The sequence below is a fragment of the Nerophis ophidion genome, linkage group LG23 (assembly GCF_033978795.1).
Source record: "Nerophis ophidion isolate RoL-2023_Sa linkage group LG23, RoL_Noph_v1.0, whole genome shotgun sequence".
Classification (NCBI taxonomy): Eukaryota; Metazoa; Chordata; class Actinopteri; order Syngnathiformes; family Syngnathidae; genus Nerophis; species Nerophis ophidion.
This window is the reverse complement of record NC_084633.1, coordinates 42946962-42974498: the sequence shown is the minus strand read 5'-3', so window position 1 is coordinate 42974498 and position 27537 is coordinate 42946962. Positions and strand designations below refer to the sequence as shown.

General features: G+C 37.8%; 1 protein-coding gene and 1 long non-coding RNA gene across 5 annotated transcripts in view; both read right to left on the bottom strand.

The window, feature by feature from the left end:
• The window catches only part of LOC133541357 (uncharacterized), a 68617-nt gene that overhangs the window by 17044 nt on the left and 24036 nt on the right, over positions 1-27537 (bottom strand). The gene's annotated exons all lie outside the window — the stretch shown is intronic.
• LOC133541356 (gastrula zinc finger protein XlCGF52.1-like) lies at positions 797-26585 on the bottom strand. 4 transcript variants are annotated; one of them, XM_061884741.1, is made up of 5 exons: positions 26122-26581; positions 22608-22826; positions 18746-18964; positions 2009-2199; positions 1769-1923 (listed from the first exon to the last, which is right to left on the bottom strand). In XM_061884741.1, the coding sequence occupies exons 1-5, from the start codon at positions 26234-26236 to the stop codon at positions 1909-1911; spliced, it is 759 nt and encodes a 252-aa protein (XP_061740725.1). In that variant the 5' UTR covers positions 26237-26581; the 3' UTR covers positions 1769-1908. The 4 variants fall into 4 exon arrangements, with proteins under 4 accessions (XP_061740723.1, XP_061740722.1, XP_061740724.1 ...); XM_061884739.1 differs by having other exon boundaries at positions 797-2199; positions 26505-26585; XM_061884738.1 differs by having other exon boundaries at positions 797-2199.

Below are 27537 nucleotides of genomic sequence, written 5' to 3'. Positions count from 1 at the left end.
CCCTCTGGAGAGCTTTCCTCTCTGCTGCTGTGCAGCTGCAGAACCATATACAGATGCAGTACGTGAGGATACTCTCCACTAATCGATGCTAACATGCTATTTAGGCTAGCTGTATTTGCATATTGCATCATTATGCCTCATTTATAGCTATATTTGCATTCAGGCTTTCCCTCCACCCACATTTAATGCCAAACAAACACATACCAATCGTTGGTTAGAAGGCGATCGCAGAATTCGTCCTTGCTTCCTTCCGTGCCGCTGTCTGTCGTGATATGGCTCAATAGCTTCAGTTTCTTCTTCAATTTTGCTTTCGCTATCTGCCTCCACACTCCAACTATCCGTTTCAATACATGCGTAATCTGTTGAATCACTTGTGTTGCTGAAATCCGAGTCTGAATCCGAGCTACTATGCTATACATTTCTGTGCTATCCGCCATGTGTGTTTCTGTTGGCTTCACACGGTGACGTCACAGGACAATAGACGGGTGGCTATAACGACGTGTAAAGTCAGGAACTTTGAAGCCGTTTTTCGGGATATTGCGTGATGGGTAACATTTTGAGAAAAACTTTGAAAAATAAAATTAGCCACTGGGAACTGATTTTTGTTGGTTTTTACCCTTCAGAAATTGTGATAATGTTCCCCTTTAACAATTGCATTCTTTCATAATATCAATTGGATAATAACATAAATAAAATGCAATCGAAAAAATTTGTGAATTTATAAGACCCAAAAGAAAAACAAATTTAAATATGATGTCCTGTCTTTAATAAACGAGACAATAAAAATAAAATAGTACCTATTTATATATTATTTAATAAATGCACACAACTTAAAAAGTGATTCCAGGACAACATATCACAGTAGAAGATGAGAGGCACTACATACAACATCAAATATACATTCATATTAAACATGCTGTGTTTTTAAAGTACATTTAGCACAATCACTGTTTAAGTGTTTTTAAATCCCTGCAGCTTCCATGACTGTTACACACTTGTGTTTACTGACCTGATACTTATACCTGAATGTTTTATCACACACAGTACAACTAAATGGTTTCTTTCCAGGGTGCATTCTCATGTGTAACATAATTTCATTTTTCGTGTTGAATCTTTTAGCACACGCTGAGCAAGTAAAAGGTTTCTCTCCAGTGTGTGTTCTCATGTGTCTGGTCATGTTTTGCTTTCTGGAGAAACTCCTCTTACAAACAGAGCAAGTAAAAGGTTTATCACCAATATGTGTTCTCATGTGTAATTTTATTTCATTTTTAGTGTTGAATCTTTTAGCACAAGCTGAGCAAGGAAAAGGTTTTTCTCCAGTGTGTGTTCTCAAGTGTGTGGTCACGTGTTGCTTTGTTGAGAAACTCTTCTTACAAACAGAGCAAGGAAAAGGTTTCTCTCCAGTGTGTGTTCTCATGTGTATGTTCATATGTGTCTTTATGGAGAAACTCTTCTTACAAACAGAGCAAGGAAAAGGTTTCTCTCCAGTGTGTTTTCTCATGTGTGTGGTCTTTTGTTGCTTTGTGGAGAATCTCTTCTTACAAACAGAGCAAGTAAAAGGTTTCTCTCCAGTATGTATTCTCATGTGTGTGGTGACAAGAAGCTTTCTGGAGAAACTTTTCTTACAAACAGAGCAAGTAAAAGGTTTCTCTCCAGTATGTGTTCTCATGTGTGTGGTCATGTTACCCTTTGTGGAGAAACTCTTCTTACAAACAGAGCAAGTAAAAGGTTTCTCTCCAGTATGTATTCTCATGTGTGCTGTAAAATGAGTCTTCCGTCTAAATGACTTCCTACATTGAGAGCAGTCAAAGTGTTTGTTGTTAGTGTGATGTCTCGTATCACCTTTAGAGTCATTTTTCCTCTCCAAAGGTTCTTGAATGTGGTCACTGTGATCAGAAGAGTGTGACATCATGTGGTCCATGTCTGACAGTGGAGCAAAGAGACTGTCTGGTTCTGACTTTATATCTTCACAATGCTCTCCATCAGCTTCTGTGATGTGTTGACTTACAAGCTCCGCCCCTCTGTTCTCCTCACTTTGACTGTGATGAAGCTGTAAGGACTGAGCTTCATCTTCATCATGAAGCTGCTCCTCTTTAATGTGGGAGGTGGCCTGTAGCTCCTTCTGTCCCACACTGGAGCTCCACTCCTGCTGCTTAGAGGGAATCTCTTCATGACTCTCTGCTGACACCTGCTGGACGTCTGCAGAACATAAAACACAAATGAGGTGTTACTGTATTGAAGTTTGCAGTATTCAACTATTCACATGTGAGCTAGGCCAAACAGACAGTGATGGGCAAGCGACCTGGAATATGTAGTAAGCTAAGCTACAAGTTACTCTCCATTAAATGTAGCTAAACTATCCTCAGAGAATTGTAGCAAGCTGCACTACACGCTACACTGCAAAAGTAGCTTGCCACATCCAAGTTACATTTAACAGCATTTCTATCTATTGGCCCACATGTATAATATCAAAGTTAATGTAACTGAGAGTGTACACATGGACCCAGTGAGGGTCCAATGCTGTTAACTATCTGTCATTCAGCTGGGGATACCTTACAACTACCTCGAGGGGTCCCAGCAATCCACTGTATGTATTTTTTTATTTATTTTATTTCTACCCTTCTTGAGACACAATCAAAGAAAAGTAACTTCCATATGAGCAGTTGTGAACAAGTTAGGACATACATCATGGTCCCTATACGGAAAACCATTGCATCTAATAGAGAATGTCTCATTTGCACCCCTGCTGGTGAAATCTATCACAATGAGGGTGGTCCCAAAAAGGAGGAATTTTTCAAATTGACTGTGTGTCGGTTTTAAAAGTGCTCCCCTTCTGGTCAACATATGAAATAACTAGTGTATGTAAGAAATCGAAATGTCCCCCCTTTGGCCAAAATTAATAAAAAAATGTTTACATATATATATATATATATACACACACTCTCTCTCTCTGTGAGAGAGAGAGAGAGAGAGAGAGAGAGAGAGAGAGAGAGAGAGAGAGAGAGAGAGATTGTAATAACTTGAATTAAATAATGAAGACTGAAAACCAATTACAATAAACAAAATCCAAAACAAATGAACTAACAGCTTACCTTTTTTAAATTGGCATAGTATATATATATATTATTAATGTTGTAAATACAAATCTTGATATATCTAAAAAGGGGGAACCTAAAGAGGTCGGCATTTTTCAGAGGTCTCAAGAAGGTCACACATACAAGAATGTACATTATGTGTGCGTGTGTGTGTGTAACGTGTGTGTGTGTGTGTGTAACGTGTGTGTGTGTGTGTGTGTGTGTGTGTGTAACGTGTGTGTGTGTGTGTGTGTGTGTGTGTGTGTGTGTGTGTGTGTGTGTGTGTGTGTGTGTGTGTGTGTGTGTGTGTGTGTGTGTTTTCTTGTATTTGTACCCTTCTTGAGACATCAACAAGGAAATAACTTCCATATGAGGACCGGTTAACAAGTTAGGACATAAATCATGGTCCCAATACGGAAAACCATTGCATCTAATAGACAGCCAAATACTAGAGTCTGTGAACATTGCTCCAAAGTCAGGATTTTTTGTTGATTTAATGTGCATAAAAGAATTACATTGACAGGTGCAAATGCAGCAATATATGATAAAACAAGACAGCAGTTAAAGGAGGACTAAAGAAGGAATTCCCTCTTCATCCCCTCTGGTCAACATATGAAATAACAAGTGTGAGTAATAAATTGAAATGTGCCTCTTTTGGCTAAAATTTACAAAATAAATATGTATACAGAGACATACTGTAATAGCTTCAAGTAAATAATGAAGTTTAAAAAACAATTACAAACAAAACATTTAAAAAAAAAAATATTCAAATTAACTAAAAGCTTTCATTTTTTTCATATTCGCATAGTATGTAAATATTAATGTTGTAAATACAAATCGTTATATATCTAGAAAGGGTGGTCCTAAAGAGGTAGGCACTGTTACATCTAATAGAGAGCCAAACACAAGAGTCTGTGAACATTGCTCCAAAGTCAAGATTTTTTGTTGATTTAATGTGCATACAAAAGTGAACGTTGACAGGTGCAAAGGCAGCAATATATGATAAAACAAGACGGCAGCTAAGGAAGGACTTCCCTATTCATCCCCAAAAAACACACCAGGTGAGCAGCTGATTTGACCACTTCCAGTGCTGACGTAAGACAACCCGCACCCCATATGTTGTTTTTTTTAATAAAATAAGTTTGTTTCCATCAAATAATCAACCATTTTGTGTGATCAGTTTAACAGTAAAGAATATGCATAATTAATAATCATACACATTTACACACACAGAAAAAAGAAAAAGAATGACAGAAAAAGGAATAGGCTGAAGCCAAAGCTCATATTAAGGGACGGCGTGGCGCAGTGGGGAGAGTGGCCGTGCACAACCCGAGCGTCCCTGGTTCAATTCCCACCTAGTACCAACCTCGTCACGTCCGTTGTGTCCTGAGCAAGACACTTTACCCTTGCTCCTGATGGGTGCTGGTTGGCGCCTTGCATGGCAGCTCCCTCCATCAGTGTGTGAATGTGTGTGTGAATGGGTAAATGTGGAAGTAATGTCAAAGCGCTTTGAGTACCTTGAAGGTAGAAAAGCGCTATAGAAGTACAACCCATTTATTTATTTATCATTTATATTTGCCTTGGCACTAAGAGGGATTACCCCCAATACTTCTTAGATGGAAATAAACATAATGACAACATAAAGGAGGTAGTTGGAAGCTTGAATAATTACTTTGTAAATATTGAACCAAAATTGGAAGAAAGGATTCCAGACCCAGTTTCAATTGAGGACTATAATGAAACCATAGGGCGAAATCCCAACTACGTGTTCCTCATTAATGTGACAAAGGAGGAAATAGTTATAATCGTGAAAAAAATGCAAATCTAAGACTTCTACTGATTGTAATGGAATTGATATGGAAACGATAACAAAGGTTATTGAAGAGATCTGAGGACCATTAATGTCTCTCAGTAACCTATCATCTCAAACAGGCAAATTACCAAACTTGCTAAAGTTAAAGTTGCACCAATTTATAAGACTGGAGACAAACACCAATTTACAAATTGTAGACTGGTTTATTTGGCCCAGCGATGAGGTGGCGACTTGTCTAGGGTGTACCCCGCCTTCCGCTCGATTGTAGCTGAGATAGGCACCAGCGCCAGCCAAAATGGATGGACTGGTTTATTTACTTCCACAATTGTCTAAAATCATTGAAAAACTGCCCAATAACAGATTAAAGAGTTTTACCAACAAACATAGAATATTAGATGAGAACCAATAAGGATACAGAGCTACTATTTCGACTTCGATGGCTGTAATTGAAATGACAGAAGAAATTACAAATGCAATAGATAGTAAAAAATGCGGCAGCAGTGTTTATGGATCCAACTAAAGCATTTGACACATTTAATCACAATATTGTAATCAAAAAACTAGAACGGTATGGCATCAGAGGTTTGGTCTTAAAACTGGATTAGAAGTTATTTAACCAACAGGAAACAATATGTGAAGCTGGACGAACACACTTCTACAACACTAAATATATCCTGTGGTGTACCTCAGGGATCAATACTGGGACCAGAATGGTTCAATCTATATATAAATGACATTTATAAAGTTATAAAATATTTAAAGTTAGTATTATTTGGGGATGATACAACATTGTTTTGTCCAGGAAGGAACACACAGAAGTTAATAAAAATAATAACAGAAGAAATTATTTCATTAAAAAGATGGTTTGACAAAAACAGACTCTCTTTGAATCTCAGTAAAACTAAAATAATGCTATTTGGTAACAGTAGAAAAGAAGTGTCAAACACAAATACAAATAGACGGAATAGAAATTAAAAGAGTAAATGAAACCAAATTTGTAGGTATAATGATTGATGATAAAATGAACTGGAAATCTCATATAAAAAATATACAACATAAAGTAGCAAGAAACACGGCAATAATGCATGAAGCAAAATATGTTCTGGACCAAAAATCACTTCATATTCTCTACTGCTCACTAGTGTTACCATATCTGAGTTTTGCAGAAAAATGGGGAAATAACTGCAAAAGTACACTTCATTCACTAACAGTGTTACAAAAAAGATCAGTTAGAATAATACATCATGTTGGATAAAGAGAACATTCAAACACTTTAATCATTCAATCGAAAATATTGAAATTCCACGACAGTGAATTTGCAAACAGCTAAAATTATACACAAATCAAACTATAACTTGCTAGCCAAGAATGTACAAAAATTATTCTCAACAAAAGAGGAGCAATATAATCTTAGAGAAAAATGTAATTTAAAACATTTGTACGCATGTACAACACTTCAGACCTTCAGTATATCAGGATGTGGAATTAAATGATGGAATGGATTAAGCAAAGCAATCAAACAATGTACTAATATCATCCACTTCAAGAAACTCTTCAAACCTAAAGTGTTTACAAAGTAGAAAGAAGAAGAACCATGATAATAAACATTCGGAATTTATTTCATCCATCCATTCATTTTCTAGATGTTCTTACTCATCTCACCATATGAAATGGAACTTACTTCACAGAGAATGATTATTATTTATTTTTATTGTAATTACTTATGGAGTATATTGTCAATAAATTGAGAAATAGAAGTGAAAAACAGTTTTAGCAACTGTTATGTAAAAGAAAAGGGGTAGGATTAAATAAACTCTGCTTCTTCCTACTCCTTTTCCAACATGTTGAAAAGACAAACTGCAAATTGTGATGTATCATGTTGTATGTATGATGTATCATGTTGTATGCATGCATGTGTGATGTATCATGTTGTATGCATGCATGTGTGATGTATCATGTTGTATGTATGCATGTGTGATGTATCATGTTGTATGCATGCATGTGTGATGTATCATGTTGTATGCACGCATGTGTGATGTATCATGTTGTATGCATGCATGTGTGATGTATCATGTTGTATGCACGCATGTGTGATGTATCATGTTGTATGCATGCATGTGTGATGTATCATGTTGTATGCATGCATGTGTGATGTATCATGTTGTATGCATGCATGTGTGATGTATCATGTTGTATGCATGCATGTGTGATGTGTCATGTTGTATGCATGCATGTGTGATGTGTCATGTTGTATGCATGCATGTGCGATGTATCATGTTGTATGCATGCATGTGTGATGTATCATGTTGTATGCATGCATGTGTGATGTATCATGTTGTATGCATGCATGTGCGATGTATCATGTTGTGTGCATGCATTTGTGATGCTCCAAGTTGTATGCATGCATGTGTGACATATCATGCTGTATGCATGCATGTGTGATGTATCATGCCGTATGCATGCATGTGTGATGTATCATGCCGTATGCATGCATGTGTGATGTATCATGTTGTATGCATGCATGTGCGATGTATCATGTTGTATGCATGCATGTGTGATGTATCATGTTGTATGCACGCATGTGTGATGTATCATGTTGTATGCACGCATGTGTGATGTATCATGTTGTATGCACGCATGTGTGATGTATCATGTTGCATGCATCATCATGTTGTATGCAGGCATGTGTGATGTATTATGTTGTATGCATGCATGCATGTGTGATGTATCATGTTGTATGCATGCATGCATGCATGTGTGATGTATCATGTTGTATGCATGCATGTGTGATGTATCATGTTGCATGCATGCATGTGTGACATATGTTGTATGCATGCATGTGTGATGTTTCATGTATGCATGCATGCACGTGTGATGTTTCATGTTGTATGCATGCATGTGTGATGTTTCATGTTGTATGCATGCATGTGTGATGTATCATGTTGTATGCACGCATGTGTGATGTATCATGTTGTATGCATGCATGCATGTGTGATGTATCATGTTGTATGCATGCATGCATGTGTGATGTATCATGTTGTATGCATGCATGCCTGTGTGATGTATCATGTTGCATGCATGCATGTGTGACATATCATGTTGTATGCATGCATGTGTGATGTGTCATGTTGTATGCATGCATGTGTGATGTTTCATGTATGCATACATGCACGTGTGATGTTTCATGTTGCATACATGCATGTGTGATGTATCATGTTGTATGCATGCATGTGTGATGTATCATGTTGTATGCAAGCATGTGTGATGTGTCATGTTGTATGCATGCGTGTGCGATGTATCATGTTGTATGCATGCATGTGTGATGTATCATGTTGTATGCATGCATTTGTGATGCACCATGTTGTATGCATGTATGTGTGATGTATAATGTTGTATGCATGCATGTGTGATGTATCATGTTGTATGCATGCATGCATGCATGTGTGATGCATCATGTATGCATGCATGTGTGATGTATCATGTTGTATGCGCGCATGTGTGATGTATCATGTTGTATGCATGCATGTGCGATGTATCATGTTGTATGCATGCATGTGTGATGTATCATGTCGTATGCATGCATGTGTGATGTATCATGTTGTATGCATGCATGTGTGATGCATCATGTAGTATGCATGCGTGTGTGATGTATCATGTAGTATGCATGCGTGTGTGATGTATCACTTTGTATGCATGCATGTGTGATGTATCATGTTGTATGCATGCATGTGTGATGTATCATGTTGTATGCATGCATGTGTGATGTATCATGTTGTATGTATGCATGTGTGATGTATCATGTTGTATGCATGCATGTGTGATGTATCATGTTGTATGCACGCATGTGTGATGTATCATGTTGTATGCACGCATGTGTGATGTATCATGTTGTATGCACGCATGTGTGATGTATCATGTTGTATGCATGCATGTGTGATGTATCATGTTGTATGCATGCATGTGTGATGTATCATGTTGTATGCATGCATGTGTGATGTATCATGTTGTATGCATGCATGTGTGATGTGTCATGTTGTATGCATGCATGTGTGATGTGTCATGTTGTATGCATGCATGTGCGATGTATCATGTTGTATGCATGCATGTGTGATGTATCATGTTGTATGCATGCATGTGTGATGTATCATGTTGTATGCATGCATGTGCGATGTATCATGTTGTGTGCATGCATTTGTGATGCTCCAAGTTGTATGCATGCATGTGTGACATATCATGCTGTATGCATGCATGTGTGATGTATCATGCCGTATGCATGCATGTGTGATGTATCATGCCGTATGCATGCATGTGTGATGTATCATGTTGTATGCATGCATGTGCGATGTATCATGTTGTATGCATGCATGTGTGATGTATCATGTTGTATGCACGCATGTGTGATGTATCATGTTGTATGCATGCATGTGTGATGTATCATGTTGTATGCATGCATGTGTGATGTATCATGTTGTATGCACGCATGTGTGATGTATCATGTTGCATGCATCATCATGTTGTATGCATGCATGTGTGATGTATTATGTTGTATGCATGCATGCATGTGTGATGTATCATGTTGTATGCATGCATGCATGCATGTGTGATGTATCATGTTGTATGCATGCATGTGTGATGTATCATGTTGCATGCATGCATGTGTGACATATGTTGTATGCATGCATGTGTGATGTTTCATGTATGCATGCATGCACGTGTGATGTTTCATGTTGTATGCATGCATGTGTGATGTTTCATGTTGTATGCATGCATGTGTGATGTATCATGTTGTATGCACGCATGTGTGATGTATCATGTTGTATGCATGCATGCATGTGTGATGTATCATGTTGTATGCATGCATGCATGTGTGATGTATCATGTTGTATGCATGCATGCCTGTGTGATGTATCATGTTGCATGCATGCATGTGTGACATATCATGTTGTATGCATGCATGTGTGATGTGTCATGTTGTATGCATGCATGTGTGATGTTTCATGTATGCATACATGCACGTGTGATGTTTCATGTTGCATACATGCATGTGTGATGTATCATGTTGTATGCATGCATGTGTGATGTATCATGTTGTATGCAAGCATGTGTGATGTGTCATGTTGTATGCATGCGTGTGCGATGTATCATGTTGTATGCATGCATGTGTGATGTATCATGTTGTATGCATGCATTTGTGATGCACCATGTTGTATGCATGTATGTGTGATGTATAATGTTGTATGCATGCATGTGTGATGTATCATGTTGTATGCATGCATGCATGCATGTGTGATGCATCATGTATGCATGCATGTGTGATGTATCATGTTGTATGCGCGCATGTGTGATGTATCATGTTGTATGCATGCATGTGCGATGTATCATGTTGTATGCATGCATGTGCGATGTATCATGTTGTATGCATGCATGTGTGATGTATCATGTTGTATGCGCGCATGTGTGATGTATCATGTTGTATGCATGCATGTGCGATGTATCATGTTGTATGCATGCATGTGTGATGTATCATGTCGTATGCATGCATGTGTGATGTATCATGTTGTATGCATGCATGTGTGATGCATCATGTAGTATGCATGCGTGTGTGATGTATCATGTAGTATGCATGCGTGTGTGATGTATCACTTTGTATGCATGCATGTGTGATGTATCATGTTGTATGCATGCATGTGTGATGTATCATGTTGTATGCATGCATGCATGCATGTGTGATGCATCATGTTGTATGCATGCATGTGTGATGTATCATGTTGTATGCGCGCATGTGTGATGTATCATGTTGTATGCATGCATGTGTGATGTATCATGTTGTATGCGCGCATGTGTGATGTATCATGTTGTATGCATGCATGTGTGATGTATCATGTTGTATGCATGCATGTGTGATGTATCATGTTGTATGCATGCATGTGTGATGTGTCATGTTGTATGCATGCATGTGTGATGTGTCATGTTGTATGCATGCATGTGCGATGTATCATGTTGTATGCATGCATTTGCGATGTATCATGTTGTGTGCATGCATTTGTGATGCTCCATGTTGTATGCATGCATGTGTGACATATCATGCTGTATGCATGCATGTGTGATGTATCATGTCGTATGCATGCATGTGTGATGTATCATGTTGTATGCATGCATGTGTGATGTATCATGTTGTATGCATGCATGTGTGATGTATCATGTATGCATGCATGTGTGATGTATCATGTTGTATGCATGCATGTGTGATGTATCATGTCGTATGCATGCATGTGTGGTGTATCATGTATGCATGCATGTGTGATGTATCATGTTGTATGCATGTGTGATGTATCATGTTGTATGCATGCATGTGTGATGTATCATGTTGTATGCGCGCATGTGTGATGTATCATGTTGTATGCATGCATGTGCGATGTATCATGTTGTATGCATGCATGTGTGATGCATCATGTATGCATGCATGTGTGATGTATCATGTTGTATGCGCGCATGTGTGATGTATCATGTTGTATGCATGCATGTGCGATGTATCATGTTGTATGCATGCATGTGCGATGTATCATGTTGTATGCATGCATGTGTGATGTATCATGTTGTATGCGCGCATGTGTGATGTATCATGTTGTATGCATGCATGTGCGATGTATCATGTTGTATGCATGCATGTGTGATGTATCATGTCGTATGCATGCATGTGTGATGTATCATGTTGTATGCATGCATGTGTGATGCATCATGTAGTATGCATGCGTGTGTGATGTATCATGTAGTATGCATGCGTGTGTGATGTATCACTTTGTATGCATGCATGTGTGATGTATCATGTTGTATGCATGCATGTGTGATGTATCATGTTGTATGCATGCATGCATGCATGTGTGATGCATCATGTTGTATGCATGCATGTGTGATGTATCATGTTGTATGCGCGCATGTGTGATGTATCATGTTGTATGCATGCATGTGTGATGTATCATGTTGTATGCATGCATGTGTGATGTATCATGTTGTATGCATGCATGTGTGATGTGTCATGTTGTATGCATGCATGTGTGATGTGTCATGTTGTATGCATGCATGTGCGATGTATCATGTTGTATGCATGCATTTGCGATGTATCATGTTGTGTGCATGCATTTGTGATGCTCCATGTTGTATGCATGCATGTGTGACATATCATGCTGTATGCATGCATGTGTGATGTATCATGTCGTATGCATGCATGTGTGATGTATCATGTTGTATGCATGCATGTGTGATGTATCATGTTGTATGCATGCATGTGTGATGTATCATGTATGCATGCATGTGTGATGTATCATGTTGTATGCATGCATGTGTGATGTATCATGTCGTATGCATGCATGTGTGGTGTATCATGTATGCATGCATGTGTGATGTATCATGTTGTATGCATGTGTGATGTATCATGTTGTATGCATGCATGTGTGATGTATCATGTTGTATGCGCGCATGTGTGATGTATCATGTTGTATGCATGCATGTGCGATGTATCATGTTGTATGCATGCATGTGTGATGTATCATGTCGTATGCATGCATGTGTGATGTATCATGTATGCATGCATGTGTGATGTATCATGTTGTATGCATGCATGTGTGATGTATCATGTTGTATGCGCGCATGTGTGATGTATCATGTTGTATGCATGCATGTGCGATGTATCATGTTGTATGCATGCATGTGTGATGTATCATGTCGTATGCATGCATGTGTGATGTATCATGTTGTATGCATGCATGTGTGATGCATCATGTAGTATGCATGCATTTGTGATGCTCCATGTTGTATGCATGCATGTGTGACATATCATGCTGTATGCATGCATGTGTGATGTATCATGTTGTATGTGTGATGTATCATGTTGTATGCATGCATGTGTGATGTATCATGTTGTATGCATGCATGTGTGACATATGTTGTATGCATGCATGGGTGATGTATCATGTTGTATGCGTGCATGTGTGATGTATCATGTTGTATAAATGCATGTGTGATGTGTCATGTTGTATGCATGCATGTGTGATGTGTCATGTTGTATGCATGCATGTGTGATGTGTCATGTTGTATGCATGCATGTGTGCTGTATCATGTTGTCTGCATGCATGTGTGCTGTATCATGTTGTCTGCATGCATGTGTGATGTGTCATGTTGTATGCATGCATGTGTGATGTATCATGTTGTATGCATGCATGTGTGATGTATCATGTTGTATGCATGCATGTGTGATGTATCATGTTGTATGCATGCATGTGTGATGTATCATGTTGTATGCATGCATGTGTGATGTATCATGTTATATGCTTGCATGTGTGATGTATCGTGTTGTATGCATGCATGTGTGATGTATCATGTTGTATGCATGCATGTGTGATGTATCATGTTGTATGCATGCATGTGTGATGTATCATGTTGTATGCATGCATGTGCGATGTATCATGTTGTATGCATGCATGTGCGATGTATCATGTTGTATGCATGCATGTGTGATGTATCATGTTGTATGCATGCATTTGTGATGCACCATGTTGTATGCATGTATGTGTGATGTATCATGTTGTATGCATGCATGTGTGATGTATCATGTTGTATGCATGCATGTGTGATATATCATGTTGTATGCATGCATGTGTGATGTGTCATGCTGTATGCTTGCATGTGTGATGTATCATGTTGTATGCATGCATGTGTGATGTATCATGTTGTATGCATGCATGTGTGATGTATCATGTTGTATGCATGCATGTGTGCTGTATCATGTTGTATGCATGCATGTGTGATGTGTCATGTTGTATGCATGCATGTGTGATGTATCATGTTGTATGCATGCATGTGTGATGTATCGTGTTGTATGCATGCATGTGTGATGTATCGTGTTGTATGCATGCATGTGTGATGTATCATGGTGTATGCATGCATGTGTGATGTATCATGTTGTATGCATGCATGTGTGATGTATCATGTTGTATGCATGCATGTGCGATGTATCATGTTGTATGCATGCATGTGCGATGTATCATGTTGTATGCATGCATGTGTGATGTATCATGTTGTATGCATGCATTTGTGATGCACCATGTTGTATGCATGTATGTGTGATGTATCATGTTGTATGCATGCATGGGTGATGTATCATGTTGTATGCATGCATGTGTGACATATCATGTTGTATGCATGCATGTGTGATGTGTCATGCTGTATGCTTGCATGTGTGATGTATCATGTTGTATGCATGCATGTGTGATGTATCATGTTGTATGCATGCATGTGTGATGTATCATGTTGTATGCATGCATGTGTGATGTATCATGTTGTATGCATGCATGTGTGATGTATCATGTTGTATGCATGCATTTGTGATGCACCATGTTGTATGCATGCATGTGTGATGTATCGTGTTGTATGCATGCATGTGTGATGTATCGTGTTGTATGCATGCATGTGTGATGTATCATGTTGTATGCATGCATGTGTGATGTATCATGTTGTATGCATGCATGTGTGATGTATCATGTTGTATGCATGCATGTGCGATGTATCATGTTGTATGCATGCATGTGTGATGTATCATGTTGTATGCATGCATTTGTGATGCACCATGTTGTATGCATGCATGTGTGATGTATCATGTTGTATGCATGCATGTGTGATGTATCATGTTGTATGCATGCATGCATGCATGTGTGATGCATCACGTTGTATGCATGTGTGTTTATATATCATGTTGTATGCACGCATGTGTGATGTATCATGTTGTATGCACGCATGTGTGATGTATCATGTTGTATGCATGCATGCATGCGTGTGATGTATCATGTTGTGTGCATGCATGTGTGATGTGTCATGTTGCATGCATGTGTGTGTGATGTGACATGTTGTATGCATGCATGTGTGATGTGTCATGTTGTATATATGCATGTGTGATGTGTCATGTTGTATGCATGCATGTGTGATGTATCATGGTGTATGCATGCATGTGTGATGTATCATGTTGTATGCATGCATGTGTGATGTATCATGTTGTATGCATGCATGTGCGATGTATCATGTTGTATGCATGCATGTGCGATGTATCATGTTGTATGCATGCATGTGTGATGTATCATGTTGTATGCATGCATTTGTGATGCACCATGTTGTATGCATGTATGTGTGATGTATCATGTTGTATGCATGCATGGGTGATGTATCATGTTGTATGCATGCATGTGTGACATATCATGTTGTATGCATGCATGTGTGATGTGTCATGCTGTATGCTTGCATGTGTGATGTATCATGTTGTATGCATGCATGTGTGATGTATCATGTTGTATGCATGCATGTGTGATGTATCATGTTGTATGCATGCATGTGTGATGTATCATGTTGTATGCATGCATGTGTGATGTATCATGTTGTATGCATGCATTTGTGATGCACCATGTTGTATGCATGCATGTGTGATGTATCGTGTTGTATGCATGCATGTGTGATGTATCGTGTTGTATGCATGCATGTGTGATGTATCATGTTGTATGCATGCATGTGTGATGTATCATGTTGTATGCATGCATGTGTGATGTATCATGTTGTATGCATGCATGTGCGATGTATCATGTTGTATGCATGCATGTGTGATGTATCATGTTGTATGCATGCATTTGTGATGCACCATGTTGTATGCATGCATGTGTGATGTATCATGTTGTATGCATGCATGTGTGATGTATCATGTTGTATGCATGCATGCATGCATGTGTGATGCATCACGTTGTATGCATGTGTGTTTATATATCATGTTGTATGCACGCATGTGTGATGTATCATGTTGTATGCACGCATGTGTGATGTATCATGTTGTATGCATGCATGCATGCGTGTGATGTATCATGTTGTGTGCATGCATGTGTGATGTGTCATGTTGCATGCATGTGTGTGTGATGTGACATGTTGTATGCATGCATGTGTGATGTGTCATGTTGTATATATGCATGTGTGATGTGTCATGTTGTATGCATGCATGTGTGATGTTTCATGTTGTATGTATTCATGCATGGGTGATGTATCATGTTGTATGCGTGCATGTGTGACGTGTCATGTTGTATGCGTGCATGTGTGACGTATCATGTTGTATGCGTGCATGTGTGATGTATCATGTTGTATGCGTGCATGTGTGATGTATCATGTTGTATGCGTGCATGTGTGATGTATCATGTTGTATGCATGCATGTGTGATGTATCATGTTGTATGCATGCATGTGTGATGTGTCATGTTGTATGCATGCATGTGTGATGTGTCATGTTGTATGCATGCATGTGTGATGTGTCATGTGTGATGACTCATGTATGCATGCATGGGTGATGTATCATGTTGTATGCATGCATGGGTGATGTATCATGTTGTGTGCATGCATGTGTGATGTGTCATGTTGTATGCATGCATGTGTGATGTTTCATGTTTTATGCATGCATGTGTGATGTTTCATGTTTTATGCATGCATGTGTGATGTTTCATGTTTTATGCATGCATGTGTGATGTTTCATGTTTTATGCATGCATGTGTGATGTATCATGTTGTATGCATGCATGTGTGATGTATCATGTTGTATGCATGCATGTGTGATGTATCATGTTGTATGCATGCATGTGTGATGTATCATGTTGTATGCATGCATGGGTGATGTATCATGTTGTGTGCATGCATGTGTGATGTGTCATGTTGTATGCATGCATGTGTGATGTATCATGTTGTATGCATGCATGTGTGATGTTTCATGTTTTATGCATGCATGTGTGATGTTTCATGTTTTATGCATGCATGTGTGATGTATCATGTTGTATGCATGCATGTGTGATGTATCATGTTGTATGCATGCATGTGTGATGTATCATGTTGTATGCATGCATGTGTGATGTATCATTTTGTATGCATGCATGTGTGATGTATCATGTTGTATGCTTGCATGTGTGATGTATCATGTTGTATGCAAGCATGTGTGATGTATCATGTTGTATGCATGCATGTGTGATGTATCATGTTGTATGCATGCATGTGTGAGTTCTCAAGCAGTTGCTTTTAGCTGCGGGCATTACACTACATCCTTTTCTCACTCTTTCTTGTCTCTCCTTCTCACAGAGACATAAAACAAGCGCACCTTCTTACATACGTCATATTCTATCGCGCGTGCAACGTCATACGCCCTCGCAGAGCAGACAGGTAGAGGCATGGTAACGTTAGCTGTGGTGCTAACGGGGTGGTGCTAGTGGTAACACGAGAAAAAGAAGGTGCGAATCTGGTAACAAATGAAGGCATAATTAATTCCCAAGAAAAACGGCACAGGGTCCATCGTCTGGCGGTGGTTTGGCTTCAAGCAGGAAGATGTTGAACAGACAACCGTAATTTGTCAAGTATGCGGCAAAAGCGTTGCTACAAAAAGTAGCAGCACTGCTAATGTGTAGCATCATTTGAAAAGAATGAGGAGTGCTTGGAAATCTGCATGTCAACATCTCAGTTTGGTGCCACACCCACAAAATGCCCAAGCAAACTGTGGAGAGGCGGAGCCGGCAGTCCGACAGCGAGGCAGGGCACACCCGTTGCAAGATGGCAGCGAGGAGGCTTAGACGGCGAGCAAGCGGCAAGGCAGAACGCGCCGGGATTGACGCCCCAAATATTATCAGGTGAGTAGATTGCCCAGCTGGACACAATTAAACAATCCTGTCGCATTGTGTCAAAGGGCGGCAGCTGTGGACGTGAGGGGAAGAGGCGTAGAGAAAAGAAGGAGCTAGAAGGAAGCTGACTCTGAGCTAGAGAGACTGAGAGCGCAAGGAAAAAGACGATGCACGAAGCTGAAAAGTTGGGGGGGACGAGCGAGCAGGGAACGGGAAGGCTGAAAAGCAGCCCGGCAAGAGACGTTCTTAATGAAAAATAAAGAAGTCTAAACCTGCTCGACAGAATTTCCTTCCTTGGTAGTACGTGGAACCCGCATGACAGCAAGCAACTGTCACACAGTCATTTCCACATCAACATCATATGAAAAAAATAGTCAACAACAGAAGGAGATAACGTCCGCAGGAACCTACCACATAGTGAAGGACGTACACTATTTGATTTCCTATTATGCAGCTCATTTTTATTTGACACTTATTGAAATATCTTGTGTGACATCATGCACAAAAGTGCACTTTATTTGTTTTAAACTATTGTAGTGGTGTTCTGTACAAAAAGTGCACTTTAATATAGTGTTGTTTTGATATGTCATCTTAGTGACATCATGCACAAAAGTGCACTAATAGCTTGTTTTAAAATGTCTCTGACAATCTTGCACTTTCTGTTTGGAAATGACATGAATGTTTGTGCCACTGTGCCAATAACTGTTTCATAAATACACTTTTAGTTGTGATGTCCCTCTCTGCATGAAAGTTTAAAAGTAGCATATATGAATGCAGTATGAAGAAGAATGTTTGAATGTAGACACATAGAATCATCATACTGCTGTGATTATATGCATCAAGTGTTCATTCAAGGCTAAGGCAAAATATCCGCATATATATGCTGTATCGTGACATTGAGATATTAATAAAAAGCCATATCGCCCAGCACTAGTTAGAATGTGATTTTTTTTTTTTTTTAATATATCCACCATCATGTATTTTATAATGATTGTGAATGATGGAAAATTTCCCCAAAAAGTGCAGTTCACCTCTAAATTCCAGTGATTATATTTAAGACTTGAAGTGTATGAGCATGAAGTGATGAAGCCTACTTGGATGAGAGGACAAAGGTCTTGTAAGACAAAGTGAAGAGTCCAGTTGTGATGGATTGAATGCCCTGAGAATAAAATGTTGTGCTTACTTGGACTGTGATGAAGCTGTGAGGACTCAGGTGGTTTGTCTTCATGCTCTTCAGTCTTCACAGAGACAACAGTCAGTGGAAACTTGCTGACATCAGCCTCCTCCTGCCCTAGAAGACACTCTCCCTCCTGACTCATCCACACTTCCTCCTCTTCCTCTTTCATGTGGGGGGGCTGTGGATCCTCCTCTTCCTCTTTAATGTGGGGGGGCTGCTGGACGTCTGTTGGGTAGATAAATAAATAAAAGATAATAAAAATAGTTTTGGACTGACACTGTTAACACATTTACATTATTTGTGTTCTGAACGTATTTAGCAAAACAACCAATAAAAACACGGAAATACCTACTTGTTTCCTAAAATGAATTCAAAAGTGGTACAGTGAGTACAAAAACAGAAGTTGGAAATTTGATGAGGGGCAATTTGAAAAGTTTTTAAAAGTACGAGGCAGCATTGATTGAAGCATTCTTAACTTCACTGATGTAAAGTGGGTAAATATTTGATTCTGTATACAGTCTATTACACCTACTCTTTATCTCTAAACTTAACCATAATATTATAATGACTTTGTCATTACCGTGACTTCAATATCAAGGAAATTAAAAAAAAGCGAATTCCAAAATCACTTAAAAAAAACCTTTATGGTATGTTTTTGTCATTATGAAAAATACATTTTGGTGGTCATTTTGTCTGCTGGGCCAAAAGGAACTTGTACCAAAACATGGTTTACTATGTGCTGTTTTATGTCTAATGATAATGTCCCATTGACATTGTCATTAGACATTTATAAAAATAATAAAAAAGAACAATAGTGTCACAGTGGCTTACACTTGCATGGCATCTCATAAGCTTGACAACACACTGTGTCCAATGTTTTCACAAAGATAAAATAAGTCATGTTTTTGGTTCCTTTAATAGTTCAAACAAATTTACATTATTGCAACCAGTTGATAAATTATTGTCCTTTACAATTATTACGTTAAGTTAAAGTAGCAATGATTGTCACACACACACAAGGTGTGGCAAAATTTGTCCTCTGCATTTGACCCATAACCCTTGCTGAGTGCCAAACAGGGAGGTAATGGCTCCCATTTTTATAGTCTTTGGTATGACTCAGCCCGGGTTTTAACTGACAACCTACCCATCTCAGGGCGGACACTCTAACCATATATAAAAGCTTTTTTAAATAAAATCTACTACTCTGCTAGCATGTCAGCAGACTGGGGTAGATCCTGCTGAAATCTATGTATTGAATGAATACACAATCCTTTTGAATCGGAAAAATATTGATTTTGAATCGAGAATCGCCTTGAATCGAAAAAATCGATTTGTAATCTAATCGCGACCCCAAGAATCGATATTGAATGGAATCGTGGGACACCCAAAGATTCGCAGCCCAAGTGTCGTTATAGTCCTCACTTGAAACTGGGTCTGGAATCCTTTCCTCCATTTTTGGTCCAGTATTTACAAAATAATTATTGATGCTTTCAACTACTTTCGGGTCTGGAATCCTTTCCTCCATTTTTGGTCCAGTATTTACAAAATAATTATTGATGCTTTCAACTACTTTCGGGTCTGGAATCCTTTCCTCCATTTTTGGTCCAGTATTTACAAAATAATTATTGATGCTTTCAACTACTTTCTTCATGTTGTCATTATTTTTGTTTCTGTCTGAGAAGTATGAGTCCTTCTAAGTGCCTTTTTTAATAATTCTATTGAGGATGCCTCTTGTTGCTCTCATATTGTTTTTGTTATTTTGACTGTAATATTATTTTCTACATGTTCGTAGTATGCTAGTTAGCTTGTTTTGATACTTTTTTAACTTAATTTCTGCCTCTGTAGCTTTTTGTGTTATATATTTTCTACACAGTATAATGTATTCTTAATACAAGCATGTTTATATATTTTTGTCATCCATTATAGATTGTTCTCACCCTGTTTTCTACTGAGTAGTTTCCATGGACAATGTTTGTCAAAGTTTTATGAACGTGTTTAAAAAAATATTCATATACTTCAACATAATTTCCATTGGACACATTGTCCCAATTTTGCTTTTCTAGCTCATTTTTAAAGCAATCATCCTCTTCTCTGTGCCGAGTCTTCAAAACGTATTTTTATCTTCCATGTTCTTCTTCTTGTAGTTTCCATCATATATTGATGATCACTAATGTAGGTTATAAGTAGACCACTTGTAGTGTTATTATCTAAATCATTGGTAAAAATATGATCAATAAACATGGCTCAGTGTCCTGTGATTCTGCTTGGCTTTGTGATTTTAGGATACAAACAGATGTTACACAGTCATCAATGGACTTTTATTAGTTAGGGTTCAAAAAGTCAATATTAAAGTGACCACATAAGAACATTATTTTTTGACCATTGTCCATGTAATTCGCCTTGATCCAATCTTCAAATGTTTATATACTTGACTTAGGTGACCTATATATACAACTGATCAATATATTTTTGTGTTTTTCCTGACATATTTCAATGGTTATACATTCTACAAAACCCAAAACAGTGAAGTTGGCACGCTGTGTAAATGGTAAATAAAAAAAGAATACAATGATTTGCAAATCCTTTTCAACTTATATTCAATTGAATAGACTGCAAAGACAAGATATTTAATGTTCGAACTTGAAAACGTTATTTTTTGCAACATGTTTCAAAAAAGCTGGCACAAGTGGCAATAAAGACTGATAAAGTTGAGGAATGCTCATCAAACACTTATTTGGAACATGCCACAGGTGAACAGGTTAATCGGGAACAGGCGGGTGCCATGATTGGCTATAAAAGCAGCTTCCATGAAATGCTCAGTCATTCACAAACAAGGATGGAGCGAGGGTCACCACTTTGTAAAAAATGTGTGAGCAAATTGTCGACCAGCATAAAAACAACATTTCTCACTGAGCTATCACAAGGAATTAATGTATTTCACCATCTATGGTCGGTAATATCATCAAAAGGTTCAGAGAATCCGGAGAAATCACTGCACGTAAGCCATGATAATACCCACCTTCTATCCGTCAGGCGGTACTGCATCAAAAACCGACATCAGTGTGTAAAGGATATCACCACATGGCCTCAGGAACACTTTAAAAAAATACTGTCAGTAACAACAGTTTGTCGCTACATCTGTAAGTGCAAATTAAAACTCTACTATGCAAAGCGAAAGTCATTTATCAACAACACCCAGAAACGTTGCCAGCTTCGCTGGGCCCGAACTCATCCACAACCACAACCGAGACCCTGGACTGTTGAACAACTTAAGCTGTACATCAAGCAAGAATGGGAAAGAATTCCACCTGAAAAGCTTCAAAAATGTGTCTCTTCAGTTCCCAAACATTTTATGAGTGTTGTTAAAAGGAAAGGCCATGTAACACACTGGTAAAAATGCCCCTGTGATAACTTTTTTGTGATCTGTTGCTGCAATTAAATTCCAAGTTCATGATTATTTGCACAAAAAAAAAAAGTTTCTCAGTTTGGAAATTAATAGAATAGAATAGAACGTACTTTATTGATCCCTGGGGGAAATTCAGCACCACTGTTCGCTCACAATACACAATAATAATAATAAATAATATATAACTTATATTATATATATAATATATGAATAATATAAATATATTCTACATTTAAGTGCAGGCAAGGAACATATGCATTTTACAGTCTGATGGCTGTCGCTATGAAAGAATATCTTTCCAGTCTATTCAATTGAATATAAATTGAAAAGGATTTGCAAATCATTGTATTCTCTTTTTATGAACAAATTACACACGGTGCCAACTTCACAGGTCTTGTAAGACAAAGTGAAGAGTCCAGTTGTGATGGATTGAATGCCCTGAGAATAAAATGTTGTGCTTACTTGGACTGTGATGAAGCTGTGAGGACTCAGGTGGTTTGTCTTCATGCTCTTCAGTCTTCACAGAGACAACAGTCAGTGGAAACTTGCTGACATCAGCCTCCTCCTGCCCTAGAAGACACTCTCCCTCCTGACTCATCCACACTTCCTCCTCTTCCTCTTTCATGTGGGGGGGCTGTGGATCCTCCTCTTCCTCTTTAATGTGGGGGGGCTGATGGACATCTGTTGGGTAAATAAGTCAATACGATTAAGAGAGAATAGAAATCGTTTTGGACTGACACTGCTAGCACAACGTGTTCTTTTGTGTATTGTGTTAAAAGTGTGTAGTTAATAAAAACACAAGAAAGAATGACCACAATGGTCCGAAAGCGGTTTGTGGATTTCAGTTTGGACTCTGATACCATAATCCCTCAGCTCCTGATCAACAAAATGGGCTCACTAGGACTGAACACAGCCCTGCAAAACTAAATAAAGGACTTTTTAATTATTTGTACGGAGAGGGAATAACAGATCAGACACCATTATGCTGAGCACAGGCTCTCCACAGGGCTGTGTGCTCAGCCCCCTACTTGTTACATCCTGATGACCCATGACTGTTGTGCTCAGTACAACACAAACCACTTGGTTAGGTATGTGGAAGACACAACAGTGGTGGGTCTCATACATGACGAAAAGGAGAAGCACTACAGAGAGGAGGTGGAACTTTTTGTTAACGGGCAGCAGCAGGGTTTCTACAAGTACCAGCAAATATAATGTTTCTGTCTATTAATTAATGCCATTTTTAATACCACTTCAAATAATCAATGCCCATGTCCAGCCACATATGATTATACTTAGTTTAAAAAAATATGCATGCATGTGTGATGTATCATGTTGTATGTATCATCATGTGATGCATCATGTTGCATGCATGCATGTGTGATGCATCATGTTGCATGCGTGCATGTGTGATGTATCATGTTGTATGCATGCATGTGTGATGTGTCATGTTGTATTCATGCATGTGTGATGCATCATATTGTATGCATGCATGTGCAATGTATCATGTTGTATGCATGCATGTGTGATATATCATGTTGTATACATGCATGTGTGATATATCATGTTGTATGCATGCATGTGTGATGCATCATGTTGTATGCATGCATGTGTGATGCATCATGTTGTATGCATGCATGTGTGATGTATCATGTTGTATGCATGCATGTGTGATGTATCATGTTGTATGATGCATGTGTGATGTTTCATGTTGTATGCATGCATGGGTGATGTATCATGTTGTATGCATGCATGTGTGATGCATCATGTTGTATGCATGCATGTGTGATGTATCATGTTGTATGCATGCATGTGTGATGTATCATGTTGTATGCATGCATGTGTGACGTATCATGTTGTATGCATGCATGTGTGATGTATCATGTTGTATGCATGCATGTGTGATGCATCATGTTGTATGCATGCATGTGTGATGTATCATGTTGTATGCATGCATGTGTGATGTATCATGTTGTATGCATGCATGTGTGGTGTATCATGTTGTATGCATGCATGTGTGATCTATCATGTTGTATGCATGCATGTGTGATGTATCATGTTGTATGCATGCATGTGTGATGTATCATGTTGTATGCATGCATGTTCCAAATAAACACAAACGCAAACTCTTAAAGGCACACTTTGTAATATTTTAAAGTATTCAATTATTTCATATTATATTTATAAAGTCAGGAAATATGTCCCTGGACACATGAGGACTTGAATATGACCAATGTATGATCCTGTAACTACTTGGTATCGGATTGATACACTAATTTGTGGTATCATCCAAAACTAATGTAAAGTATCAAGCAACAGAAGAATAGGTGATTATTACATTTGAACACAAGTGTAGATAGAACATGTTAAAATATAAAGCAAGCAGATATTAACAGTAAATGAACAAGTAGATTAATAATTCATTTTCTACCAGTTGTCCTTAATAATTTTGACAAAATAATAGAATATAAAAGACACAATATGTTACTGCATATGTCAGCAGACTAATTAAGAGTCTTTGTTTGCTTACTTACTACTAAAGACAAGTTGTCTTATATGTTCACTATTTTATTTAAGGACAAACTTGCATAATAAACATATGTTTAATGTACCCTAATTTTTTTTTTTGTTTAAATAAAGCCAGTAATACATTTTTTTGTGGTCCCCTTTATTTAGAAAAGTATCAAAAAGTACTGAAAAGAATCAACATACATTTTGGTATAGATTCCAGACTTTCCATACTTAAATAATAAAACCAGACCAGATGAAATGTTACACTGCTTCAAAAAAGTCTACACCCCACTGACATAAACCTCGTTTTCATGAATCAATCAATCAATGTTTACTTTTATAGCCCTAAATCACGAGTGTCTCAAAGGGCTGCACAAAGAGATCCCACATGATCACATATAATTAGTGCTGCAACTATCCATTATCTTAGTAATCAAGTAATCTGTTGCTTTATTTGCTCAATTAATCGAATAAAAAAAAAAACAAGCATTATAGCCTCAAAGCTTCTTTGAGAGAAAATAGTTGAAATACAAAATTATATTTCTGGAGATTTTTTTTTATTACAAATCATATACATCGAAATTGCCCTTTTAACATGTTAGCATCATTACATCAGGGTTTCTACAAGTATCACCAAATATAATTTAATGCTTTTTTAATGCCCAAAAATATATATAATGCCCATGTCTGACCCCATATGGTTATTCTATATAACATATATAAACACACATATAATTGTAAACTTTTGACAATGATGATGTTCCATCCATTTTCTACCGCTTATTCCCTTTCGGGGGCGCGGGGGGCGCTGGCGCCTATCTCAGCTACAATCGGGCGGAAGGCGGGGTACACCCTGGACAAGTCGCCACCTCATCGCAGACAATGATGATGTTGAATAGTTGAAAAGTTTACATTAACTTGGACTATCTAGTGAATTATAATAGGCTCTCAAGACTGTTTCATCTGAGAATTTATATTTATTTGTCTGTGGAAACATCGAGCGTTCTGAATTCCTGCACGTCCGTAGACAATAGCCAATTAAAAGGTTCCGCCTATCAATCATAAAACTGTTCCGTCAATCAAAATTATTAGAGGGGAACTGCACTTAAGCATTCTAAAATAACATCCAATTTAGAATGAGTTGATTAACATAATATACCCTGTAGTTTTTTTTATTTTATCTCCTTTAAACATGCTGGGGTTTTTTTCCTCTAAATTTGACATGTAATAATATCTGTGGCATAATAATAAGGAAAAGAACACATATTCTGTAAGCTTCTTAATATTTACAGGTTACAAATTGAGAGGCAATGTATCTAAAAGTATAACACATTTAAAAAGGTACGAGTTGGAGGCAGTGCATCATCCCAATGAGACAATTTACTTTCTTATACACAACATGTTTAAGAATAGTGTTAATAATCAAATATAAAGTTAGTAAAGATGTGAGAGTAAGAAGTCAACAAACCTTTTATGTGTAACACAACTTGATGTTTCTTGAAAACAGCGTCCAGTAGTTGATTGTCCTCCTCTTTTCTTTTGGAAAGTTCCTCCTCGTACTTTGCTATGGTTCTTTCGCACATTTTCACACAATCACAACACTTTACTCTCACATTTGATTTCTACTTAGCGAAGTGTTGATAACGTCCGCGTTTCTTTGTTAGCAGCTAACAGGCTAAGCTAACAAGCTAAGCTAACTAGCACGTGACGCTTCTCAGCTTTATAGTCCTGACTAGCAAAGCAACGCAAAGATTCTCGCAGACTGAGACGTTCTGCCCTGAAATAAATAGTTAAATATGTCTCTTTACAACATAAATATTGACATAATAGCGAATAAATAACAACACTGACTTATTAGCGTCCGCCTTCACTTCTTTGTCCTTCTTCCGTCTGCTTTTACGACAGTTGGCACACTTGACGTCACGAGACAGCGCTGCTCTGTTCTCGCGAGATGTCTCGTGCTTTAAAAAACTTTAAAAAAGCGATATAATAAATTGAATTAATTGTTTATACTGTTACATTATCTAGTAATCTTATATTATGTATTGTTATATTGTTCAGAAATATGTTAAAATATTTGTCCGGCAAATCTAGCATTTCATAGCGCCGGTAGTACTCTTAACGTGTTAAAAAAATAGACTTTATGTTAAATATAACCCCGAAATTACAACATGATGCCAGCAAAAAAGTGACTTGCAGTATCTTCTAAATTATTGACACATATTTTCTGCTTTATAGTTGCTGCATCGAAATTGGGAAAATTAAAAAATAAAATACAACTTATTACTTTTGACTTGTTGCAATACCTTTTTAAAAGCTGAAATCAGCCCATAACTAAACATTATGGCACTTAACATAAAGTGATGTGGAAAATATCTAATTACTGACACAGCTTTTCTGGAATGAAAACACATACATCTCAGTTATTTTAATGAAATAAATCATATTGAAGTTCATTACGTTTTGTTTATTACTCCAAATTACTTTTTGGCAAGTGTTGCATTTTGAAATCTTGTAAAAAGGAATTCCAACAAGTATTGAATGTACTTTATTATGATGCAAAACTCTCCCAGGTGTGATCCAGTAAAGCAGAATAGATGTCAGTCACAAGACTTCAGGTGTTTTGTCTTCCTCTTTGATCATTTGCATAATACAATACATCTGTGTTGGTAAAAGAATGTACTAACATGTACTGATACAAAAGTTCTATTTTTGTTTTTCGTCAGACATTCAGTCATTGTTGTTCTCAAAACAAAAACAAAAGCTGAAATATTTAGCATCAAGTTTGCTGAAGTAACAATGAATGGATGTATAGTGAGCAGACAACATGTGGACACAACATACAGTATGTGGCGCCATTCTTCTCTTATTGTGTTTACACACA